Genomic DNA, 22470 nt, shown 5'->3' with positions numbered 1-22470 from the left:
TTATATCTTTTAATTCAAAATTAAAAATCCAAAATTCCAAACATCAATGTACTATATTGTATTTTCCCCTAAAATGCGTTTCTTGGTGGCATATTTTGGCATAGGGGTGCAGTTGGCATACGAATGCATCCGTAGCTATAGAGGTAAGGTGCACCTTCAAATTTTATCATGGTAGATAATTTTGATGTAAAATGTTATTAGGATTATCTCAAAATCTATTTTTATATCTAATTAAAAAATTTAAAAAATTGTTAAAATCAAGTAGATCTATAAACATATGAAAATCTTGAAAATGGATGGTGTAGATAATATGTTGTAAAATGCACTATGTCTGAGACTTAAAAATATTTGTATTTTTCATGGTCATCCATCTCGATGCCGAGATGATCAATCAAAAGGGTTTTTCAACATTAAAACTGCCTTTTCCGGTGGATTTTTGAAGTGCATCCGTAGTTCTACATTATAAGGTTGTATCCTTATATGAACTATTTCCTTTGCCATACACCCATTATTTTGAAATTACAAGCGAGAGGAGTAAGACGTTCATTTATTTAAAAAATATTATTGGATATTATAAATTTATAATAGATATTTATCACTTAAAATAGTTTTAGATATTCAGGGCTTGTTTGTTTATTATTGATAGTTCACTATTTCACTAGAATTTATCCTAATAATGACCTATCAGATTAACTTAGGGACACGATTTCTATGCAACCAGCTAACATATTGTAGAAATACGGGCTTGACAATAAATATATTTCTTAAATATAATTTGATCCTAAGTTTTGAAGAATACATAATCTTTAATATGGAGATCATGAACATGAAAAAAATATTAAAAATTATAAATAATAATTATATTAAGAAAATATATGGACAGTTAGTTACCCTTATTTTTAGATGAACCACCTATTTGCATCAATATTAAAGATGGATGCTTTATACCTCTGGACCGTATATTTAGAAATGCGGCCGATCCCGCATGAAACAATTATCCTTAACTTATAGGCCATTTTACATATACATATATATTTTTTAAAAGTTTTTATTACTTTATTCAAACTAATCTAATAAAATTACATATTTTTAGCCACAAACACTAATTGTTTTTTGAGAATGTAAGATAATTAAATAACATTATACATAATATAATATATGTACCAAACGTCTAATAGGGTATTATTATTACGAATATATTAATTTTAGATAAGATAGTTTATTCCAAAAAAAAAAATTAAGTTTTGTTGTTGAAGAATCCGGATGTTAAATTCCTCTTGTATATAAAGGAAACGATAGGGAATGTCCAATCGACAACAAACCAAACATTCATTACAAAGAGGAAAATTGTTTCATGGGGGCTGGACCGCATGAATACATACGCTGTCTAATCCATTTTAAAGATTGATCCTTAAAAAAAAAGTCCATCTTGAAGATTGATGCAAGTAGGTGTTTCATTTTAAAACAATAAAAATTAACGGTCCAAATGTTTTTTTATTAAATTTATTATTTTTAGTTTAAAATTTACTTATTTTTTTCGAATTCATGATCTTCATGTTAGAAATTACATATTCTTAAAAATTAAGTCCAAAATTCCATCTAAAAAATAAACTTATTAATAAGCCCGCATTTCGACATATGCGGGCTTGGGTGCATAGAAACCGGTTCCTTATAAAGATGTTTGTAAAATAACTCTAGGCTCAATACATTCTCATTGAGAACTTTACTAACAATTACACCATTTGGGATATTATACAACGACCAAAACATCATTGTACAAGGCAACCTCATTGCTCTTCACTAATGGCCCTCACTGTACAATCTCAATGCTTTTCACCTATGACCCTAACCGTACAGTCTCAATGGGTTTTCATTCTTTTTTTTTTTTTTTTAAGGTAAAGTCCTTTTTTTTTTTTGGGGGTAAAGTGGGGATTATGATCCACAGTTTGTTTGTTAAAATAGTCAATTTTTTAATCTGTTAGTGAAAATAAGGGTCAAAACCTTTAACCAGGGTTTAGGTTTTGCTACCACCCCAACCCGACCCCATTCCCAATCATAGACATAATTGAGTTAAAAACATCCTTCTTAGCAAGTGCATCTGTCTCATTGTTATCTTCCTTGCACACATGCCTAAACTCCACCTCCGAGTTAGATACAAGTCCTTAATTTCAAACAGTAGAGGCTTGAACTTTCAGGGGGGACATCGAGTGAGTCACCTTCAATAAGAACCTTACTTGGAGTTGGGGTAGCACACCCCTTATAGAAGAGCCCTCGACTCCACCTCATCTGTAGTTATTTCTCTACCAGGACCGTTGAGGGAGAGGATCATACCATCCTCGCGATCTCAAAAAATCCACCCCAACCTGTATCGGGTTACCTAAAGCCCATATGGTGAGAGCAGGTTCTATAAAATTTGCAGCTTCAGGGGCTCATTCAAATTGAATAGAACTCAATAAATCATATTACGTTCCCTGATGAAACTCAAGACATCATGTTGTTTTACCCGCCGCGCTGACCACCTATACTTTGAATTTATTTTTGTGCAATACCTATTTTATCAAAAAAAAGGAAAACATCTACTATCGAGGCATAAAGGTCAAGAGTGTATCCTCCTTGAGAGTGGAGGAAATATTTTGACTTGATTTCAAGCTGATCTGATTGAGAATCTACCATCCTCATTATATTCCCATATAAGCTCCACATCTGCATGTGGATGATAATATCAAGGATGTTAACTTAAAACTTATTTTTTTAATCGCAATATTTTTCATATTTTGCATCAAGATATTTTTTTTATTTTATTGTGAGGATTCCCTTTTTACCCAAAATAAGGTAATATACGTTGTAAACCTTGTTAGTTTACTTTATTGTAATACAGTAAAAACATTTCCCATTTATCGGAGAGAATTGTCATTGAGATTAGAACACATTGGTCATCCAAGAAAGAAAATATCAAAATGACAGCGATAACAAACTTTTATTCAATCACTGTTTGAAAAATAATCATCACAAGCAAACAACCCAATATGAGCAATAAAAAAAAGAAAAAGAGAAGAAACAACCCAATATGATCTCATATACAAAGACAACCATCGTGCCTTTAAATCCACGACCCCGACACATTCTCAATAAATAAAATAAAATAATAATTTTTAATTCAAATTAGGCGATTCGAATCTAAATCAATACTTTATAAAAACCCTAAAATAAAAAATAATAGCGGCAAATCATATGTACACTCAAAATTACCACCAAGTTCGGCTCTTTTTTTTTTCGCGCTTTCATGAGATCTCGTGGGGTCAGAGAGAGAGAGAGAGATGAGTGGAACAAATTTGGAGAGAGAGAGAGAGAGGCGTGTGGCTTCAAATTTGTAGAGAGAGAATGGCGCATGTTTTTCAATTCGAGAGAGAGAGAGAGAGAGAGAGAGAGGAGGGTGTCTTTTGGAGATCAAAATTGTAGAGAGAGAGTGAGCGCGAACGAATCTCAAAATTCTAGAGAGAGAGAGAGAGTTGGGTCACTCTGCACGCTGCAGCAAGAAGTGAAACGCGGAGTTGTGGCGCAGCAATGGCGGGGGCTCCACCTCTGATAAGCTTATGTCCAATACAGATCGAGATATGTCTTCCAGCGAAAATGGTATGCTGCATTTCCATTCATTTAAAAAAGATGAACCTAATGAGAAATATTGTGAATTTCAGGGATTTTTTTCCTTAGATCGATAGGGCTTTTTTCTATTCTTAGTTGATTATTTGTGGGATGTTACGATTTTACTGTTTTTGTTAACTTTACCTTGAATCATCATCCAGTAGGAATGAATCACTGGGCATGCTTGCTGATTCTTCTGCCATTAGAGCTCTCATCTTGCTTATAACCTGGAAAATGGGTTTCAGATAGAGAAATTAGGGTTTTCCGTTTGTGAGTTTTTTCTAGTTTGGTGCAAAAACAGCTCAAAATCTTGCTGAAAATTTGCAAAATCTACATTAGGTTCCGAGAATTCGGTTTATTCTTGTGGTGGGATTTGTGAGTTTTAATTGAATCTTACTTCAGGAGATAGACCCTGTGTGCCGTATTTGTCATCCCAGAACATGGTACCTATTCGATAAATTTGTGGTATGCTCAACACCTGCAACAAACGCACAATTTTTATTTTTGAAATTTAGTAAATGAACTGAGAAATCCATAGAATGTATAAATTGAATTTCACTAATTTGTGTTTATTTCTGTATTTTTATTTTTACTTACTGGGTAGAGTTCTTTTGCGATCTCGTCCAGTGATTTCTGAGGCTTTTGATGTGCAACCTGCACAAAAGTCATCTAATCTTCACTGATATGTATTCAACATGGCTGCTCTTGGAGCACGTTATGAATATTCAATATTGGGTGGAAAAGTAAAGTGTTTTGTCATAAATTCAGATTTTCCAAAATTGCAAGCAGTGCGTTGTGCTGGTTTCTCTCTCTCTCTCTCTGTTATTCTGGGATAACTTTGTTGGGAATTTAACCCTACATACCAGAAATCCTACAGCCTGACGGATGTGCTGAAGTTCATCCCAGGACGTGCCAACAAACTGCAATTAAGAATGTGAGAGTTAGAAGAGAATAGACTTGTGTTTATTTATTAATTTTATTTAGTTATTTATTATTACTAGCACTACTAGTACTGCTACTCCTACTGTTACTACTACTTCTACTATTACTAATGTGACAAAGATGATGACACCACCACCACGGTCACCATCACTATTATTATTATTAGTATTATTATTTGCTGATAGACTAGAGGAGCCTTTCATGGAGAGATAAGTTGTTCTGATTCTCGTCATACTTCTTCTGTTGCCTTTGAGCACCATTGTTCGAGTTCTAGCAATCCTGCTTTGACATATTCTCCGTTACTAAAAGAGCAGCACTCACGGCGCAGAAGTAAGCTGCAAATTAAAGAAAGACATTTAGCAAGTTACATAAATTTTTGAAGGATTTGTTTTGGACTTTGGTACATTTATATGGCCAAAACAAAAAAAATGAACAGATGCTTTTGAATGCTAAATATGTGGAATCAGGCCTTAATTTTAGCCAGCTGTGCTGTGAAAGAAAGATAATATTCGGCCCACAATTTCCAGTTTTAATTCCTTTCCTGTATGGCTTTTAGTACTTTCTGGGTTCTGTAGCCTTAATCCTTTCAAATAGGCTAGTTGTTTTAGAATTTTATTCACTTGTTATCTATTGTGTGGAATCTTAATTTTTATTGTGGGGAGTTCCTATTCTCCTATTGTAGCCTTTCCATTGTTCTCATTCTTGGATTCGTCCCTGTTCTCACTCTTGGATTTCTCAAGGGCAAGTTTTTTTTCTGGTCTTTATCTAAGCGAGAGGAGGAGCCAACACCAAATAGTTGGGATAAGGCTCTAATGATGATGATGATCTAAGTGAGAGGAAAAGCGTTTTGTTAAATGAACTTAATTGATAATGTTGTGTAAAATGACTTAATTATCTTAGCATTCTAGAAATGCTTTAAAACTACAGTTGTTTATTTATAAATTTCATTTTTGGATTTTGCATGTGCTAGCACATCAGGGACACTACATTGCAGGAAATTAGACAATCATGGCTGGCCTTTTCTTTGCATAAATGCTATCATGAAAGTACTTAATCTCACTGAAAATCCCACCTACCTTCCTTTAAATGATATATATATGTGTCATCCTTGAAAGGCCAAGTTTGGGGTTGGCATTTCTAATATTTGTATCCATGTTAGATGTTGACATGCATATCCATGCTTTTTGACAAAGATCCCCAGGCATTCATTAAAAAACATGCCTAACTGGACTGAGTATGTATACCTGTTGAAAAGCTGCACATTTATGTACCCCAATATCTGGCTGTACATCTTTCGTACAATCATGGAAGGCACCTGCAGTTCATGGATTCAAAACATCAGGCTCAAACAATGTAATTATTCTATTGTCCTTTTAGGAAGGTGGGACAACCTATATTATACTGTTTCCTTTAGTCGGGTTGGGAAAGGAGAATGGAAGAAAAGGGGGTGAGGAGTTGGGATCTTTGTTATGAATTTTCATACTTGCTGGCATAATTGATGCATGACTTACATGGTTTTCATGCATTATGTCCAACGTATTGTTCATGCTCTTCACGATGCTTTGCCAGTGTATGCTTGATGCTTGTTTTGCTGCGATGCTTGCCTGGATACTTCTGGATGACCCCCTTATTGTTCTAGCCCGCGTAGATCTTGGTGCCTGTAAATTATGCATATTTACATCAGTTGTAAATTGGTTCACAGGGCAATTGTAATGCAAGTAATGGTTCTGTATTTGTTGTTTCTTCTCCTAGATATGTACCTGTATGCACATATTCAAAAATGGGGTAATCTCTTTTTTCAAAGTATCTCGGATCATCCCATAGATTTTCTCGACGTATGCTGTGAGTTGCTGCTTGAACAAGAGAGCAGGATACTTGGCTTCCACTCTGGATGACACATCTGGCTTCCCTATCATTCCACTGTACCCACTTGAAATTCCCAGAGCTGTTTGTGAAGATCGGAAACCCTGCAATGCAAAACGTTCATACATTGTGAATTGTTTGTTCTCTCCAATTATTGGCTGTTTTATGAAACAATCTAATTCTACTTCGTAAAAGTTCAAACGTGAGATTTTTATTTTTTATTATTATTATCAAGAGATTTTTTTTTGACTGATCAAATTTCAAGAGTTCATAGACATGTTCATTCATTCATCTTTTTGTTCTTTTCTTTTGGTGAGTAGGCTGCAGTAAGGAAGGTCCGGTATAGTGCACTACATTGTGCAAGAAAAGTATGGGCCAAGTAGATAATAGTCATAGAGCCAGTGACTCTCACATGCCAATTACCAAAAAGAATGCAAAAGAAGGATTAGTGACTTACTTGTGCCATCCTGCCAAATAAGGTCAGAGATGAAATACGACCCCTCTGTGAAGCCATGTTGGGCGTATTGCTGGCCTTGAGGGTATTTTGCAGAAGGAACAGAAGCGTGGATGTGGTTGAAAGCCAATAAGCAAGATCTACAACATTATCTTGATTCTACAAGGCATACCCAAAAGTCAATCAATACCATGGATTGTCTTGAAAGCCATATTCCCAGTTTAGTTTCTTGCATGGCTCTGCTGGTCAAATCAGAGCTTTTATGGAATGGTGAGAAAACCATAATTGAAAATATTGGTTGTGAAATATCTATATCATTTCAAAAAATATAAGACCAGTAAACAACGGTTCAGATTTTGGATCACCATTTTTTTATTTTCTCTCGTACTCAGTTTGTTAATTAAAGCAAGCAAAATTTTCTTGTACTTCTAGTCATGGGTAAATATACAGCATGATGCATCACCTCAACAGATGACCTGATTGCGTGAATGATGCGATCGAAGATGTTGGTCTTGTCTGCTTCAAATGATCTCCACTGAAGCAGTGATTTATAGACGATGCATGCTGCGACAGGCCTGTTCTTGTCAAATCTCTTATCCTCCATTAGGCATTTGATAAGAGTATCATGGTTTTCCTGATCAGATATAGAGATAGTGAGTATAGACATTTAACAAATGTTGTATGTAAGTGCCCATTATATCGGTCCTTTCATTTACGATGCCTAGTTACTGAACCATTATCTGCGAGAAATATATGAAGAAAGAAAAAACGAAGCCTGTTGCCTGAAAGCACATACTTGCTGCCTGTCAGTCAGTGATTTCTGTTTGTTAAGTGGGGGCACGGGAGGCAACACTTCCTGCATGTACAAATAATTTTAGACCATTTTTCACAGTTAGTGTTATTTTAGTCATTCCTTTTTTTTATTCTTTTTTTGTTTTTTGCGTTGTACATAAACTACTTGTACCAGAGGATGGCCAACTTACTTTTTCTACCTTGTGATCCTCAATGACTTCATGTCCATTTTCCAGACTTTGCACCACCTTCATCCAAAAAGGAAATCAAATAACTAATTATCTATGCACAATAGTCTTGATTGATTCCCATGATTCTTTACTTGTCAAAAGAAGAGTAAATCATGTCATGATTATCTTAGACTGGTACGTTGGGTAACTAGAGCAACCTGAGTAAGTGGGGGCTCTAACTGTTTAGTAGGAACTGTCATTGGTAATGCTGCAGTCTGATCGCGGAGCATCTGATTCTCTGACTCTAATTTCGAGATCTTGTCTTTGAGTCTGTATTAAAAATGAATGCTCTTAGCAACTTCCAAAAAAAAAGAAAGAAAGAAAAACTGACAAAGGCCCGTAGAACGAAAACAATGGTGACCTTATTACAGATATTCTATCTTTCTGGACTTGTTTATGCAGATAAACATGCACATAAGCTACTTTTTGGGGATCAGAGTGCAGTCGGGGATCAGAGTGCAGTCTTTGTTATGCAAACTAAAAGATCTAATGTCATTTTGCATGGCAAGGTTTTAGAATCTGACATTTTGTTTTCCTCAGAGAGATCATCATTTTTTGATGCTTCCAGAGCTTGCTGACGCAGAACCTGGTTCTCTGTTTCCAAGTTGGACAAGTTTGCTTCTAGCCTGGGAGACCATATCGGAAAGATTCTTTTGTCAGACTGAGAATTCATGTATGGATTTGTGATTTGAAATGTGTGCATATCTGTACTTGTGTATGTGAATTCGTGGGCATGTGATCTGTGTATATTTGTGATGTGAACACTCCAAGTTGGACATCTTCACACCGAAAACTTCTGTTTAAGGTCTACGTATAAGTGATGTTGTCTGGTACCTTTGTATAGACTCTTCAAGCTCATGAACTCTTGACTGTGCTTCTGCTGCAACTTGTAGACTTTCTTCACTCTGTTCTTGTATTTCAGAATATCTTTTCTCAATATCCTCATTTTTCTTTTTCACTTCATTTAGCTCAACCTAAAATGATCAACATATTTAAGTCCCAATCATTGCTGAAAGAACTAGATTATACTTCTGTAAATGGAAAAGCAGAACAATGCATTACAGTGGCTCACAGGATACTAGTAAAAAGTATGCCAGATTTTATGTACTGAAAAGGCATTCATTATGTGATTGAAATAAAGACAAGAAGACCCACTTCAAGAGTAAATAAATAAAGATGAGAAGGCCGATGCTCAGAGAAAAATGGGATTATTCTGAAAGTATTGGTTTCTATTCTTTCCAATTGTGCACCACTTTCTCTGATGGACATGGCATGCGACCAAAGCCCATATCCCCTATTTTACGCAAATCAAACATGTTACCTTTAGCTCCTCATTCTGGTGGGTCAGCAAGTCTATCTTGGAATTATCCACAACTGGCACCTCTTTTATAACTGGGGGTGCCTGGGCAATTGCTAGTTTTGCTGCTTCCATTTCTTTTATGATCATGGAATTGGCCTCATCCAATCGCTCTTGCATTTCTTGCAAAGCAGATTGAAGCTTTGCAATCTCTTGTGCTTTCGCTTCTTCAAGATCAATCTGTGAAAGTTCATAAGGATTATTCCTCCCAAAAACTGCAGCTGAAATGGATTGGTGGGTTTGGAATAATATTATGTATTAGTTAATTTGCTGAGAATGAAAGAGTACCCTCATATGCTTTTCAATGTCCAACCGCCATGTGAGCTCCTCAACACGCTTCTCCAGCTTGTCCTTTGCTTCTTTGAGTGCTCCTGTTTCCCTGGCAGCCTGCACATATGAAGCATCATTAGTCATGTTGATATCCAAGCAGCAGTAAATTGCCGGTACCATAACTTTCATGTCCAAATCCAGTTGTCCTTGATAGCTAAAGTTCTTCAATTTTCTTGCAAAACAATATAATAAATGTATACTAACCAGTAGCATATACTTATTGGTTCTTTTACCTTTTACCTCTAAAAATGATTATGCCCCACGTCTTTGGTCATCTTATTTTATTAGTATGATATATTTTTTTCCTCCAGATATTTCTTGAAAGTAGTGAGATAGTATCAAATATAATTCTTTTAGCATGATTATAAATCCTCACTTTGATATTTCTTTGTTTCATTTCATTTTCTCTTTTAGAACTTCAGATTATTGGGCTTTCTGCATTATTTTCTGGTTTTATATGATTTGTTTATTGCTCGTGCAAGTATCTTATATTGTTCAATGTAAACACTCAAGTGACCAGTCTGTTCTCTTGGATGTATGTTTCCCTGGTTTTCCATGAAAGCAGTTGGAAACAACAAGTTCGTATATTATATGTTGACCCATAAGTTGGATTTCAGGACTTGGTGATAGAACTTCTGCTCACCATTCTGAGTTTCCGCAGCTCTTTTCTTGCCACTCTTCCTCTCCAAAGGCATTGAAGAGTGAGGGTAGTTTTCTTTTGCCTCTTATAAGCTGAAAGAGCTTGGAATCTTCGCCATCGAGTCTGAAAGGAAAAAACAGTTTGTTGTGAATTACTTTCAGCATATTGAAGCATGCAACATAGGCAGTTTTGCTTGTGAAGAGTACATGATAGCCCAATGGATTATATTAAACATATAATGGAGGCAGTGGACAGAGTAAGAATCAAAGTGGTTCCCATTCTTTCCACCACCGTTCATCGTTTTTTCGAGTGGACTATGGGTTTCTTTAGTTTATTGGACACAGTAAATTCTCCATTCACTTAATATGTAGTTCGCAATTAGAAATCCAAGTAGGCCTGTTTCTGTTCTTATTGTACCTGAACAATTATAGCAGCCTTGGTTCTTCTTCTGAACCGATATTCATTATGGGCTGCCATGGCACGCAATCCTGTTTGAATAACTACAGCAGATGCACGTAGTTCTGTATATTCCTTTCTGGCTTTATGAGTGCGTGCATGTTTCTGTATGCGTAGTGAAGCAGCTTCCCTTCTCATAAGTTCATAAAGTTTACGAGCAAGCTGTGCTGCAGTATCCAAAAGGGAAAAAAAAAGTTCGTATGGATGAATTACGAGAGTATTTCCATCCAAATTGACTAGAAAAAGGGACATACAAATACATATTGAATGATGGGATATACCTCTCCATATTTTTTGCAAATGAATTGTGGCTCTGCGTAAGGCAATGAATTCTTTTTGAGTGAGATGTGTCCGTATTTGGCGTTGGATGAGCCGTGCGGCATTTGCTAATACTTCAATTCTTCGAGCATCTAGTTCGGCCATCTGCCCTGCTCTTAGAAACACCTTTGTTTTTCCTATCTGGAATACCATAAGAGCAAATTTAAGGATTGGTAGAAGATTCATAGATGTTCTACTGATGACAGAAGATTTTTTTCAAGTTTTGCAACTTGATTAACTTTCCATCACTTTGTTGCTAGTTCACCACAACATTTTCACTACTAAAGGTTGCTGAGATGATTCATTATAGCCCTTCTATCTCTCTCCTCTCCTCTCTCTCTGCATGCGCACTTATTCTATTATATTTTTTATTGGTTTTTATTTGGTAAGATTAACTAGTTTTTGGGCATCTGGTTTTGATTTTGCATATGACCTTTGTCTAGAGGTATGTCACCTTGCTTTTATGAGGCAGGTCAAGGTGTCCAAACCTTAAGTTTGTCCCTCATGCAAACCAAGCTGCCTACCTCAAGAAAAAGCTTTTTTTTTGTTTTGATAATTTACTTCAAATGAGTGAAATTCCTTTCGTATAATCTTCCTTTTCTTGCTGACGAACCTGGTAGCCCTGCAAGCCCATTCTGTCACAAATGGCCACACATGCTGTCTTCTCATCCAAACTGGAGAATATTAAAAGGTAAGTGTATCAGCATACAGTTTAACCTTAGGATTCATATATGGAAAGTCTCAAGAATTTTTTGCCTTTCAGCTTTTCAAGCCTAATAATCTTCTATTATTCAGGATATCAGTTTTGATGGTAGTTATGAAAAACAGAAACATGAGATATACCCATCTGGTAAATCTGGAGCAAGCATTCCAAAACGGTCAAGAAACTCATCGAAAGTTCTCTTTGTAGGATAACCTGCACAACTTATTCTGATTGCCTCCAGAACTCCCTGATATCAACAACCCTCATATCATATCTATAAATTCATAGCATAGATAAAAATGCTAATATCAGATATGAGAACACTCACCCCACATCTTAGCTGGTTTAGTACATTAAAATTTTCAAAAATGCCTGGCTTTAGGACAGTGTTTGGTTTCACACATCTGATATAGTGTGGTTCTGTTGTACTCAAGGTCTCCATAAGAGCTTGCAGTTGTTGCTGCATAATTTTCAGGTGAGTAAAGTTAGACAAAACTTTAACGGAAAAAAAAGAAGATTATGCTTCTGGATCTACCTTGAAGCGAGTCCCAATAGATGAGAATTTGGATGATTTTGAAGATTCCTCTGGTGATGGAGGAAAGAGGTTGGCAACAAACGGACATGTAGATGCATTCAACAATGCCTGATGCTCGGCTACAACATAATCCTTGTTTTTGTCAAGAAATTGATCTGCCTGATAAGTCACCTATTGACAAGGAAGCTAGTACTAAGTTACTTTATTGTTGTTGTAATTATTGTTAAGCTTAAGCCTTCAGAGAGCTTTGATCCTCTGGTTAAGAATGCCACTTACATCACCAGCATAATGGTTGATAGTGAAATCTGTACGGGCAAGTTTAGGTTTGCTGAATCGCTTGTGGCCTTTATATGTTTGGTACATCTTTTGTGCAAATGTTTCATGAGTGGATTTTGGGAACATACTGCAAAGAGTAGGTCGATCATCTCATAACATACTAATATCGAAGTTGATGTTTCTAGGCATATATGCAGTGTGCAAGCTGAAGTACTTTCATTTTCTTTGTTAAAAAAAAGTTTACTGGGTAGAAAGCATACCAGGCTTCATCAAGAAGAGCGATTATTCCTCCTGGTTTCTGCAAGCACATATAAATCATCAGTGATGTGTAGTAATCTCTCCCTCTCTCTTTTTCTCTCTTCCAACAATTATATGCTTGCGCAGAAAAATCAACCAAGAATTGTTAAAATGATTTTGAAAGAATTCAGCATATCACAACAAAATACCTTCTCTATAAGATCCAATACATCCTGATTATCTATGAACTCAACGTAGCTCCAGTTGATCTCTTCTCTCGTGTACTCCTCCTGTTCCATCTTAAATACATGCTGTGGAGGATGCATTTCATGTTAGTATTTCATTTTTTTTGTGTGTATTAGTCAACTTTTGTGCCATTTTTGTTTACCCTGATATCATTTTCATTCTTGTTTATGTCAGAATTATCAATTGGTGTACTGTGGTTTTCATGCATACCTGGTTGAAATGCTGTTGCAGCTTTTCATTTGTTAGGTTGATGCAGAGCTGCTCAAAGCTGCCACACATGTTAGTTAGTGACCAGTCTAGCTGGTGGGTGTAACTCTTGAGATGCATATGTATGCATGCTTTGTAGGTTTTGATGTATTCTAAGTAATATCACCAACGGTAGAGGTTACCTGTTAATTTTGAAACTCTCAAAGCCATAGATATCGAGAACTCCTATCAAGCTGGCTGCATTAGGGTCCTGTCCGATAGAGATGTTGATTTTGTCCACTATCCTGCCATTCAACACATTGGGTGGTATGTTAACTGAATTTAAATATTATTATTTTTTTCCTTTCTTTCTTCTTCTCTAAAAATCTAAATTCCATGCAAGCGCACAAAGCTAAATCTTGTCTCATTTCAGATTCATGGGTACACTAGTTTAGTTGTGTCAGATGCATTTAGGACTTAGTGCTAGACTAAACTCTATGGGATTTTTGAAATTGTTATTATTGTTATTACTATTATTCTATTTAAACCATTAGCCCATGGTTTTTGATGGGAAGATCCTGATAGTAATCCATTTCTTGAGCGATAGACCGTCAGTTTCTCACCAGTCGAATAGCCTGGAGTAGATAGTCTTTGCTAATGCATCACGGTTCAAAGCAGCTGCTTCGGGGTCGAGAAGTTTCGTTATGTTCCCATCTCGTGTTACAATTACTCTCTTGCAGAGAGAATCCTCTAGGGCATTTACATCACACCTGAAATAAACATTGTGTCCTCTCAAAGTCAAAATATAACAAGGTAAGAAATACATACATGCATGCATATTGTTAAATCTGGGCCATCCGGCCTATATTATAGAATAGGCCCACTTTGTGTCTAGGGCGAACTTTGCTTACATAAAAACAATAAGTTATGAAATGCAGCAATTGTGTTTATTACTTTATAAATATAAATAAAACTAAAAGGAAAAGAAAAACAAATAATTTGTAATGTGAAGAGCTCAAGTTCATACATCAAGAGCTCTGCAACAGTTTGAAGATGGTAGATTGCTTTATCATCTTTTGGAGCAGAAGAATCAATTTCCTTTCCTTTTGCAAATTCTACATTGCCAAGGTGCAGAATTGCCGCCACAACTCGGAATATTGCATCCTGAAAATGATTAAAAAGAAAATAAAAAATAAAAAACCAATAAGATTCGTGCAGTAATGGTTAAAAAAATGTTATTTTGATTTGAACCCAATTGACCAATCTGACCAAATTACTTCCAAATTACTGTACTTGTACATCTTTACATTTTACCTGTTCTTCCGGGCTGATTCCCACGACATCCATGGCATTTCTTGTCTCCAAATACTCCCTGGCATCATTCACATTTGCTACTTCGTAACAGTTTGTCTGGTTTAGATAATGAAATGATCTGGGGTCTGCCACTTTGAATTTCTTTACATCCTGAAACAGAACAAGCAGTCGATCTCTTAGGAAATTAAGGCTTCATATGTTAATGGCTTGGCTACCTACTCATATACCATTGGAGTGTGCTCCATTTTGAAAAGTACAATAGGAAAGAAAGGACCTTATGAGATCTTTCATTTCCTAATGTAAAACATGGGTTAGAAGTGAGGGTCTTACTCTCCATCAATTGCAATTTGCAAAGGTGCTAGCAAATGGTGGTGACCTCAGCCCTTTAACTGAATTGGCTCTATTGCATAAAGGCCTCTTCTGGGATGCATCACGTGTCTCCAAACTTGGAAACAAAATTAAATTATTTCCATTTTTTTTTTTTAAGTTTGAAAACAAAAATGATATACATCAAAAGGTGCAATCAAGGTTTTGTTAGGCTTTTCTTTTTCTCGTTAGATTGAAACCTTAAGACCTAAACTTCCTAATTAAAGGCAGTTTAGGTTTCGTTTCAGGACCAAGTGTCCTACCTCAGGCGGTGCAGCACAGAGCATGTAGAAGCAATGGTAATTCCTCTCAGGATCGGAGACTTGGCAGACACGAGAGCGTTCAAGAAGATATGTTCGGACTGCAGCCCCGGAAATCTTTCCGTACATGTCGAATTGGAGTTCAACAAATTTACCAAAACGACTGTGAAAAGGACCCAAACCTTAGTCACCACTAACTTCACTAGGCTCTGTATACGAGCGCATATGTAGGTATATGTAGAGAGATGGATAAATAGAAGATATTTGAGTCACCTGGAGTTGTTATTCTTGACAGTTTTGGCATTCCCAAATGCTTCAAGAACAGGGTTTGACTGCAAACAAAATTGGAAATTTATGACACTGAGGTTTCAAGATCTTGAACTTTGGGATGCTGAGGCATATTCATGCTCACCTCTAGAACCTGTTGCTCTACTGTCCTTCCCTCTGTCCCCGATCGACCACCCATGAATGCAAGGTATCTCATAAGCATTTTTGTGGTTTCTGTTTTACCAGCTCCACTCTCTCCACTTACCAAAATTGATTGACTGCCTTGCTCATTGATCATGGCTCTAGTTGTGAGAATAACCATAATCAACTTTTTGTCAGCCTTTTGTTCAACACATAAACATGATGTATGTATGCATGCATGCATGTGTGTCTGTGTCAAATTGAGATGCTTACCTGTAGCATGCATCAGCAACAGCAAACAAATGAGGGCTAAGCTCCCCAAATGCTGCTCCCTTGTACTGCTCCATCATGTGGACGTCATACAAGTGGGGCAGTCTTCGGAATGGATTGACAGCAATCAATATGTTCCCTGTGTATGTCTGCTCAAAAACAAATAGACCCGGATAGCTTTTCAATTCCCATTGGGTATATAATTTCTTTTTAATTTTGAATTTTTTAATGTTAACTTGGGACCCTGGTGGGAATGCAACTCAAGGTGTGGCATTGTGGTACAGTTTTTATGCAAATTTTCTTCTAAGATGATGACAAATTCATAATATTCGAATATAAACCTTTTTCTTATTGATGAAGGATCTAGTTTTCATTGAAAATAAACAGATGCCTTCTATAAATCAGCAAAGAAATATATTGTCAAAATTCAGATGTTTCAAAATAATAAGAAATTGCATTATTTTGACAGTAAAAAAATTTATCATGCGAGTTGTCTTTTCATGCAGTCTTGAAACGAGTTTTTCCGTGGGTCATATTGCTTCAGTTTCTCACCAAATGTGCGACATTATGTTGTCAAGTGTATGCTTATATCTGTGGGTGCATATGACTGGCAAAAGTTTATCTTTAGAATAGATGTTAGCAATTGCTTGTCCCCAGATAATGACCAAAAATGATGGTTCCAAAGTCCAAACCACTGATGCCTGGAAATCATGAGGTTTGAATGCTAAATGTTCCCTACCCATACCAATGCGCAGGGGTGGGGGGGGGGGGTGTGTGTTGGGCCTTTGAAATCTTCCACGGTAGCTCCCTGATTTCGTTGTGCAGTAGATTTGAAATCTTCCACGGTTGCTCCCTGATTTCGTTGTCCATCTACTGCACAAGGTAACTTACCATTGTAACTCCATGATTTTTGGGTGCCATGTGTTTGACCTCTGTTTTCCATCAATTTGGGGTTTGTGTATGCTAACATCTTCCCAAAGGGAGAGGGTTTACAGGTTAGATTAAATTTTCCCTTGTGTGTCTGTGTGAGAGAGAAAGAGTGTGTGTGTATATGTGTGTATGTGTGTGTGTGTGTGTGTGTGTGAGAGAGAGAGAGAGAGAGAGAGAGAGGTATTTATGCACCCATGGAGTGTATAGTTATCAGAAAAGTGAGCAGCCATTAGAATCTTAAAGTTAAAGTGTTTTTTTTCCACCAAGTTCTTAAAGTTTTAATCATGGCATAGGACATTTGTTCTTATGATTCAGGGTGATGCGATCATCTCAGCTTCTTGGAGACTTACATATATCTCATTCAGAGCAAACCGTTGATATAGGTTGTGTAGAACTCCAGGCTCGTGGAGGTACGCCAACTTGGTCATATCATCAACCCCTGCTGGTGGCGCTTCTGTGTCTTTTGGATAAATATTTGATAAATTAGAGACAACCTGAGATCAATGAAAAGCATAATGGTTACTATTTTTGGATAAAAATAAGTGCTTTTCTATCGACTCATTTGCGTACTTCCGCTCAATTTGAATCTAACTTCATATCATTCATAACTTGGACTCTTGAAATTTATAGCTAATTTACTTTTCGTAATTCCCAATGGTAGAAATTTAGGTTTGAAGAATACTTAAAACTGATTTTCTCTTGACCCCCATCTGATTACTTGATACGTTTATGTTCACAGATGATAATTTCAATTTTTTTTTGATAAGATATCCACTCTTATTGTGAAACCCACGAAAGGCACACGATTCTCTTACCTTTTTTTTATGTTTTCTTTCCATAGTTCTCTATTGCTATTTAGGATGAGATAGCTATTCCTTTTGTTGATATTAAGGGAAGATATCTTCGATTTACTACTATAGAATTTTTATATAACATGCTTGTAGATCCAGATTTTAAGCTTCAATACTAAGTATAAAAGAGAATTCTTTGGATCAATATAAACAGGATGAATCAAGATCTGATCCCATTGATTGATCACATAAAGATGACTTGAACAATTTTATAGAGTAACTATATATAAACTCTCTATGACTTCAGTGAGAAAAACAGTCATATGCCTTTATAGTCATATCAACCAGAACATAAAGAATAACTATTACAGTGTACATGGATAAACCAGTGGAACTTACTGTCTTTTCGTTTGTGGTAACAATCTTGGCTTCACTGCCCTTGATTTCGAGGACCTCCCCATCCATCCATGCCTCCTCTGGATCCTCCACCCACACATGCGATCCAACCACTATGTTCACTGGAGTTCCCTGAAACCATTACCAAATTTGGAATTTTTCAATCATTTAATTTACATATCAAGACTTCAGGCACTGGTCTTTGGCCATCAAAACTTACCATATTAGGAAGCTTTGAGATGAAGGGGTTGGTTATCTGGTGATCATCCGATTCAGAAATTCCGGCAACTCACCAGAAATATTCCAAATTTGAAAATTTCTGGAGAGGCAAACGGTATGTTTTGGCCTTTCAGGATTGGTTTTTCTGGCCTCAAATCTTGCTGTAAATGGAAGTGGAGTTTCTTTGCGATCTTCCGATCAAAATTCAGGTAGGGAAGAAGAAGAGATGGGTATGCATTCATTTGGGAAAAAGAATAGATTTAGAGAAGGTTTTAAGGGATTGATGGTTTGATGGATTGCTTGTTAAAAGAATGAAAAAGAATGTTTTGTGAGGGCCCAAAAAAGCAGGGAGGAAATGCAGGTGGTTTAACTCAAAAGCAAAAGGCATTGGTAGCAGCCACCCCACCGCTCTCTCTCTCCTCTCTCCCCCCCCAACTTTTCGCCTGATGCTGATGTGGCGCCGGAATAGTGACCAAAATAGTTGAAGGAGAAATTCAAGCCTTGCTTTTGGTGAGGTGGGTCCCTTAGAATCCATTTCTATTCCTTTATTTTTTGGTGGGAGTTTTGTTTTTCAAATCTTTTTTTATTGTTTTCATCTGTAGAAATATGATTTCACCATGAGAGCTGTGGCACGGTTTGGTTTACGGCAAGTTCAGCAAAAGGTCTTGACCTTCTTGCTTCATTGTGAAAAACTTAATCTGGGTGGTGCCCTTAGGGGAGCTGTCAGCTTTTTATCTTTTCTTTTAGTCATTTCTCTTAGTTATTTCCTACTGCACCATTAGAGCATTGTCAAGAGACACAATGGACCCCACAAGTGCATCTAAGGGTCTGAATCTTCTTATTGCTCCGGGGTACAAAGTTGAAATTTCAGTAGTGGACAAAGGGTTTATGCATCTAAGGGTCTCAATCTTCTTATTGCTCCGAGGTACAAATTTCACATTTCACCAGTGGACAAAGGATTTATCAAATCTCTCTCTCTAACCAGCTTCCTGTGCAAAATAACCCCCACCCCAAAAAGAAATCAAATCAAAACAAAACAAAAAAGATAGATCTGGTTTTGGGCTCATAGATTGGTTCAAAGTCCTTGCAGAGGGCGTTTATTTTGTGAAAATCTTTGTGGATTGTCTGCCTTAATCTTCAAGCTTTATGATATATGGTATATATCTTCATGCTTTTCTTGTTTTTCAAATGGATGCTACAGCTTTTGCACCGTTTATTGGAACCAGGACCTTCGGTGGAAAGTTCCCGCAATGAGGGGTCCCATGTGGGTCAGTGGTTTTACTGCTTCTCTCTCTCTCTAGAAATGAGTGTTGTAACATGCTGTATCTCTCGCTCTCTCTTATTTTGGCTTTGAATCTTTTTGGGGGCGGTGGAGCTGGTAAAAAGAGATACGAGACTGCATCTCATTTTTCCGGCGTCCACCGTCACATGAGGCCCAGTTGTGGGGTGGCAGAGAAAAGCCATCCACAAAAGCTTTCCGACCACGCTTTCTGATTTTCCCTATTAACAAAACTCTCTTTTCTTTTCTTATTCAATTTCTTTTGTACTGCTAATCATATTGTATTATACTCTCCAACTTTTCGCTTTTTTTTTTTTTTTTTTTTTGCTTGGAGCCATGAGGACCCGATCTCTCTTGAAAATGTATAAGGACCTAAATGCCCTTTTTTTTGGTATGTGAAAATGGGAAAAGGAAATATTAAATGGGTGTAGTTTATACAAGGTATCGATCTTAAACAATCAAATGAGCTCTTTCAAAGTTGGGAGTTTCAAAAACTTTTAAGACACCTTAGAAATCTACTTCTACCATTAATTATAGTTTTTAAAGCTTCAAAAGTCGTGTAGGTGGAATGGATCTATGAACACTAGAAAATCATGAAAATTGATGATCCAAATAATGTGTTGCAAGGTATGTTATTTTTAGATCTTTAAATCATCTTTTTTTATAGGGTGTGGTTTGTACAAGGCTGCAATCTTAAACAATCTAATCGAGGTGCATCTCCAAATTTTAAACGGTCGAGTCATTAACTAGACTCAAAGTTCAACAAAAAAAAATTCAAACTTTGAGGCACACTTCAAATCATCTACATCTAATGGCTAGTATCAATTGTGATTTCCTTGTAACAGAGATAAATGGTCTCATGATATACAATTCTTTTTTTATTTGATAATTCATGGAGTGATTATTTTCAAAAACAAATAAATTTTGAGTTTTTCAAAACTAAATCTTGTCCTCCAAAAGTTGGACAGTTCCTATTCGATTTTTAAGGCATTAATTTTTTTTTTTGTTTTTAGAAACTTGTGTGTGATTTTAGGTTTTTTCCCTTTACGAGATTTGTCGCCAGGCTCAACTTCTCAAAAGTTTTGAGATTTTTAAAATGCTCCTAGCATGATGGAGCAAGTGGACATGTAGAAAACAATTAGAGCATACGTTTTATATCCACTTTGCCACTTCTTTTTTCTTTTTTCTTTTTTTAATGTTAAACTTTAACTTCTATAGGTTTGTAAAAACATGATACACAAACGTGTGTAACCAGTTGTGTAATCAAGTCAATAATATATTTACAGCCCCTTAATTTAAAATCCAATGAACAAGAGAGATTGTGACTTCTTTGTACTAAGGAATGGTTTCTTTGTATACTTTTCTCAGAGTAAAAAATACTTTATTTTAGACATACTTCACATCAAGTTGGTTAGTTTATAACATTTTTTTCATGCTTGTGTAAGTTAATTCTTTAACTCACCATCATCCTTCTTTCTTTACCCTTGGATTGCAGTTCAATATCCTTGTAACATTAGTACTCAATGGTATCCACCTATTTATGGAGTCAATTTTTCTTTAAAATTGAGAGCACTTGGGTTAGCTCAAAATCCTTGTGAAGTCATAAGTCTAGGATGGTATCCAAGTATTAATGGAGTTAAATTTGTTTTAAAATTGAGGGCCGATTGGATTGGTTCACAATCCTTGCAAGTCTCTTGGGTGGCACCCAAATATTTATTAAGTTAATTTTGTTTTAAATTTTGAGAGCATTGCAATTACATAGGATAATCTGTGATGTAATTTGTTAATTACAATGTGAGCCTTGCTTTTGTAATCAAATTCAAATCTATAACACGAACATATTTTTTCTCCTTTCTTGTCAAAACAAGCATGTTCTTTCTCCTTTGCCTTTCCGCTCAGAGGAAGAACAAGAGGAATAGAGAAGGGGAAGAAACTGATGAGAAGCTGCAGCCGCATTCAGGCTCCGAAGAAACCATTCAAGTGCATTATCTAAGGGCATTCTTCTACACGAGCCGGCAAGAGGTGGTGGTGGAAGTTGCCTGTCGATCTCTTTTGCTTGATCTTTGAGCGGCTCAGCTTACCAGACTATGTTATGTTAGAGCAACCGCAGTATGCAGACACTGGATGAAGATGCAGGGCTAAACCCAAGATATGTAGTTTCCCATGGATACTCCCAATATGCAGCATGGACACGACGATGTGGCACTTCGAAGACATATCAACCAACCGGAATTACTAGAGTTGTTTGCTGCACAAGGTGAGGCTGGCTACTATTATCTCATTAACCCTCCATCCTCTGCCTCTTAAATCTGGCTACTATTATCTCATTAACCTTCCATCCTCTGCCTCTTAAATCCAGTATCTACGGCAAGGATTGACCTCCCTCCGCTATCAAAAGAAGAATTTCATGTAGCGACTCTCTGGCATTGTTGCCACACCCGACTTCACTGGCATCTTGGTCTGAGCCACAGGCTCAGAAACCAGCATCCAGATGTTCCAGCCAGTGACCAAGCCTGGAGCAAGAACAGCCATCAAAACGGCCTTCCCACAAGCCAAATTAAGTATGTGGCTTCTGGGCCTGGCAACCGACTCTATTGTATATGCATGAGCATGGCCTTGAAGTCCCTGGATACAATGCTTCGAAGTTGGGTAGTTGTCGACCTGGCTTTCCCGAGTCATCTCTCCAAGGCCAGGGGCTGTCTCCATCTTGTTTTGATGAATGAGGGGCAGACCTAGGCCGGGTTCACTTTGTTTGATGTTAATAAGATGAATGCTGGTTAGGTGCAGTGGTGTTAACAGCGAAGGAGCTAGTGCTAGGTTCTTAAGTCCTGTTCTGTGGATGTTAATCAAGTGTGATGGCCATGACGATTCTCGTTCCACCTCGACGGCGGTCGCATCCGAGTCTGTACTAAACCAAAAGATGTTATACTCCCGTGGGAGTATATTATTCATTTAGTATCTTGAGTAAAAACCTTGTCTAGGACTAATTTTGAGATTCCAAATTTTGGGGATGTCACCTCTTCAACCCCT

The 22470-nt window shown here is 36.8% G+C and overlaps 1 protein-coding gene and 2 long non-coding RNA genes across 13 annotated transcripts; 2 read left to right on the top strand and 1 right to left on the bottom strand.

Moving 5' to 3' along the window:
- Positions 1–2950: 2950 nt before the first annotated feature.
- Positions 2951–15974, bottom strand: LOC18421431 (myosin-12). 7 transcript variants are annotated; one of them, XM_020661884.2, is made up of 37 exons: positions 15829–15974; positions 15560–15716; positions 15421–15479; positions 15151–15310; positions 14522–14671; positions 14235–14371; positions 13831–13977; positions 13411–13512; positions 13232–13289; positions 12985–13086; positions 12799–12836; positions 12539–12665; positions 12263–12433; positions 12056–12187; positions 11868–11974; positions 11638–11698; positions 10988–11165; positions 10668–10873; positions 10254–10373; positions 9569–9667; positions 9245–9460; positions 8758–8897; positions 8448–8549; positions 8082–8193; positions 7885–7941; positions 7698–7757; positions 7365–7535; positions 6905–7060; positions 6345–6551; positions 6096–6242; positions 5829–5899; positions 4820–4919; positions 4506–4562; positions 4240–4296; positions 4040–4120; positions 3787–3869; positions 2953–3638 (listed from the first exon to the last, which is right to left on the bottom strand). In XM_020661884.2, the coding sequence occupies exons 1-37, from the start codon at positions 15903–15905 to the stop codon at positions 3515–3517; spliced, it is 4329 nt and encodes a 1442-aa protein (XP_020517543.1). In that variant the 5' UTR covers positions 15906–15974; the 3' UTR covers positions 2953–3514. The 7 variants fall into 7 exon arrangements, 6 of the variants coding, with proteins under 6 accessions (XP_088717987.1, XP_020517535.1, XP_088717989.1 ...); XM_088861864.1 differs by having other exon boundaries at positions 2959–3638; positions 4240–4311; XM_088861861.1 differs by having other exon boundaries at positions 2951–3638; positions 4240–4311; positions 15560–15915.
- On the top strand, positions 3357–22442 carry LOC105420418 (uncharacterized). 5 transcript variants are annotated; one of them, XR_016052011.1, is made up of 5 exons: positions 3357–3633; positions 17071–18676; positions 19363–19429; positions 21309–21697; positions 21800–22442. It is a non-coding gene; the product is annotated as an uncharacterized LOC105420418 (long non-coding RNA). The 5 variants fall into 5 exon arrangements; XR_016052015.1 differs by having other exon boundaries at positions 3495–3633; positions 17071–17165; XR_016052012.1 differs by lacking the exon at positions 19363–19429 and having other exon boundaries at positions 17071–18671.
- LOC148783005 (uncharacterized) lies at positions 8517–15300 on the top strand. The gene is made up of 2 exons (XR_016052016.1): positions 8517–8596; positions 15136–15300. It is a non-coding gene; the product is annotated as an uncharacterized LOC148783005 (long non-coding RNA).
- Positions 22443–22470: the final 28 nt, after the last annotated feature.

This window comes from Amborella trichopoda, chromosome 3, assembly GCF_054954075.1.
Source record: "Amborella trichopoda isolate Santa Cruz 75 chromosome 3, AtrichopodaSantaCruz75HAP2 v2.0, whole genome shotgun sequence".
Lineage (NCBI taxonomy): Eukaryota > Viridiplantae > Streptophyta > Magnoliopsida > Amborellales > Amborellaceae > Amborella > Amborella trichopoda.
The sequence above is the reverse complement of the archived record's forward strand: the minus strand, read 5'-3'. Positions and strand labels throughout refer to the sequence as shown.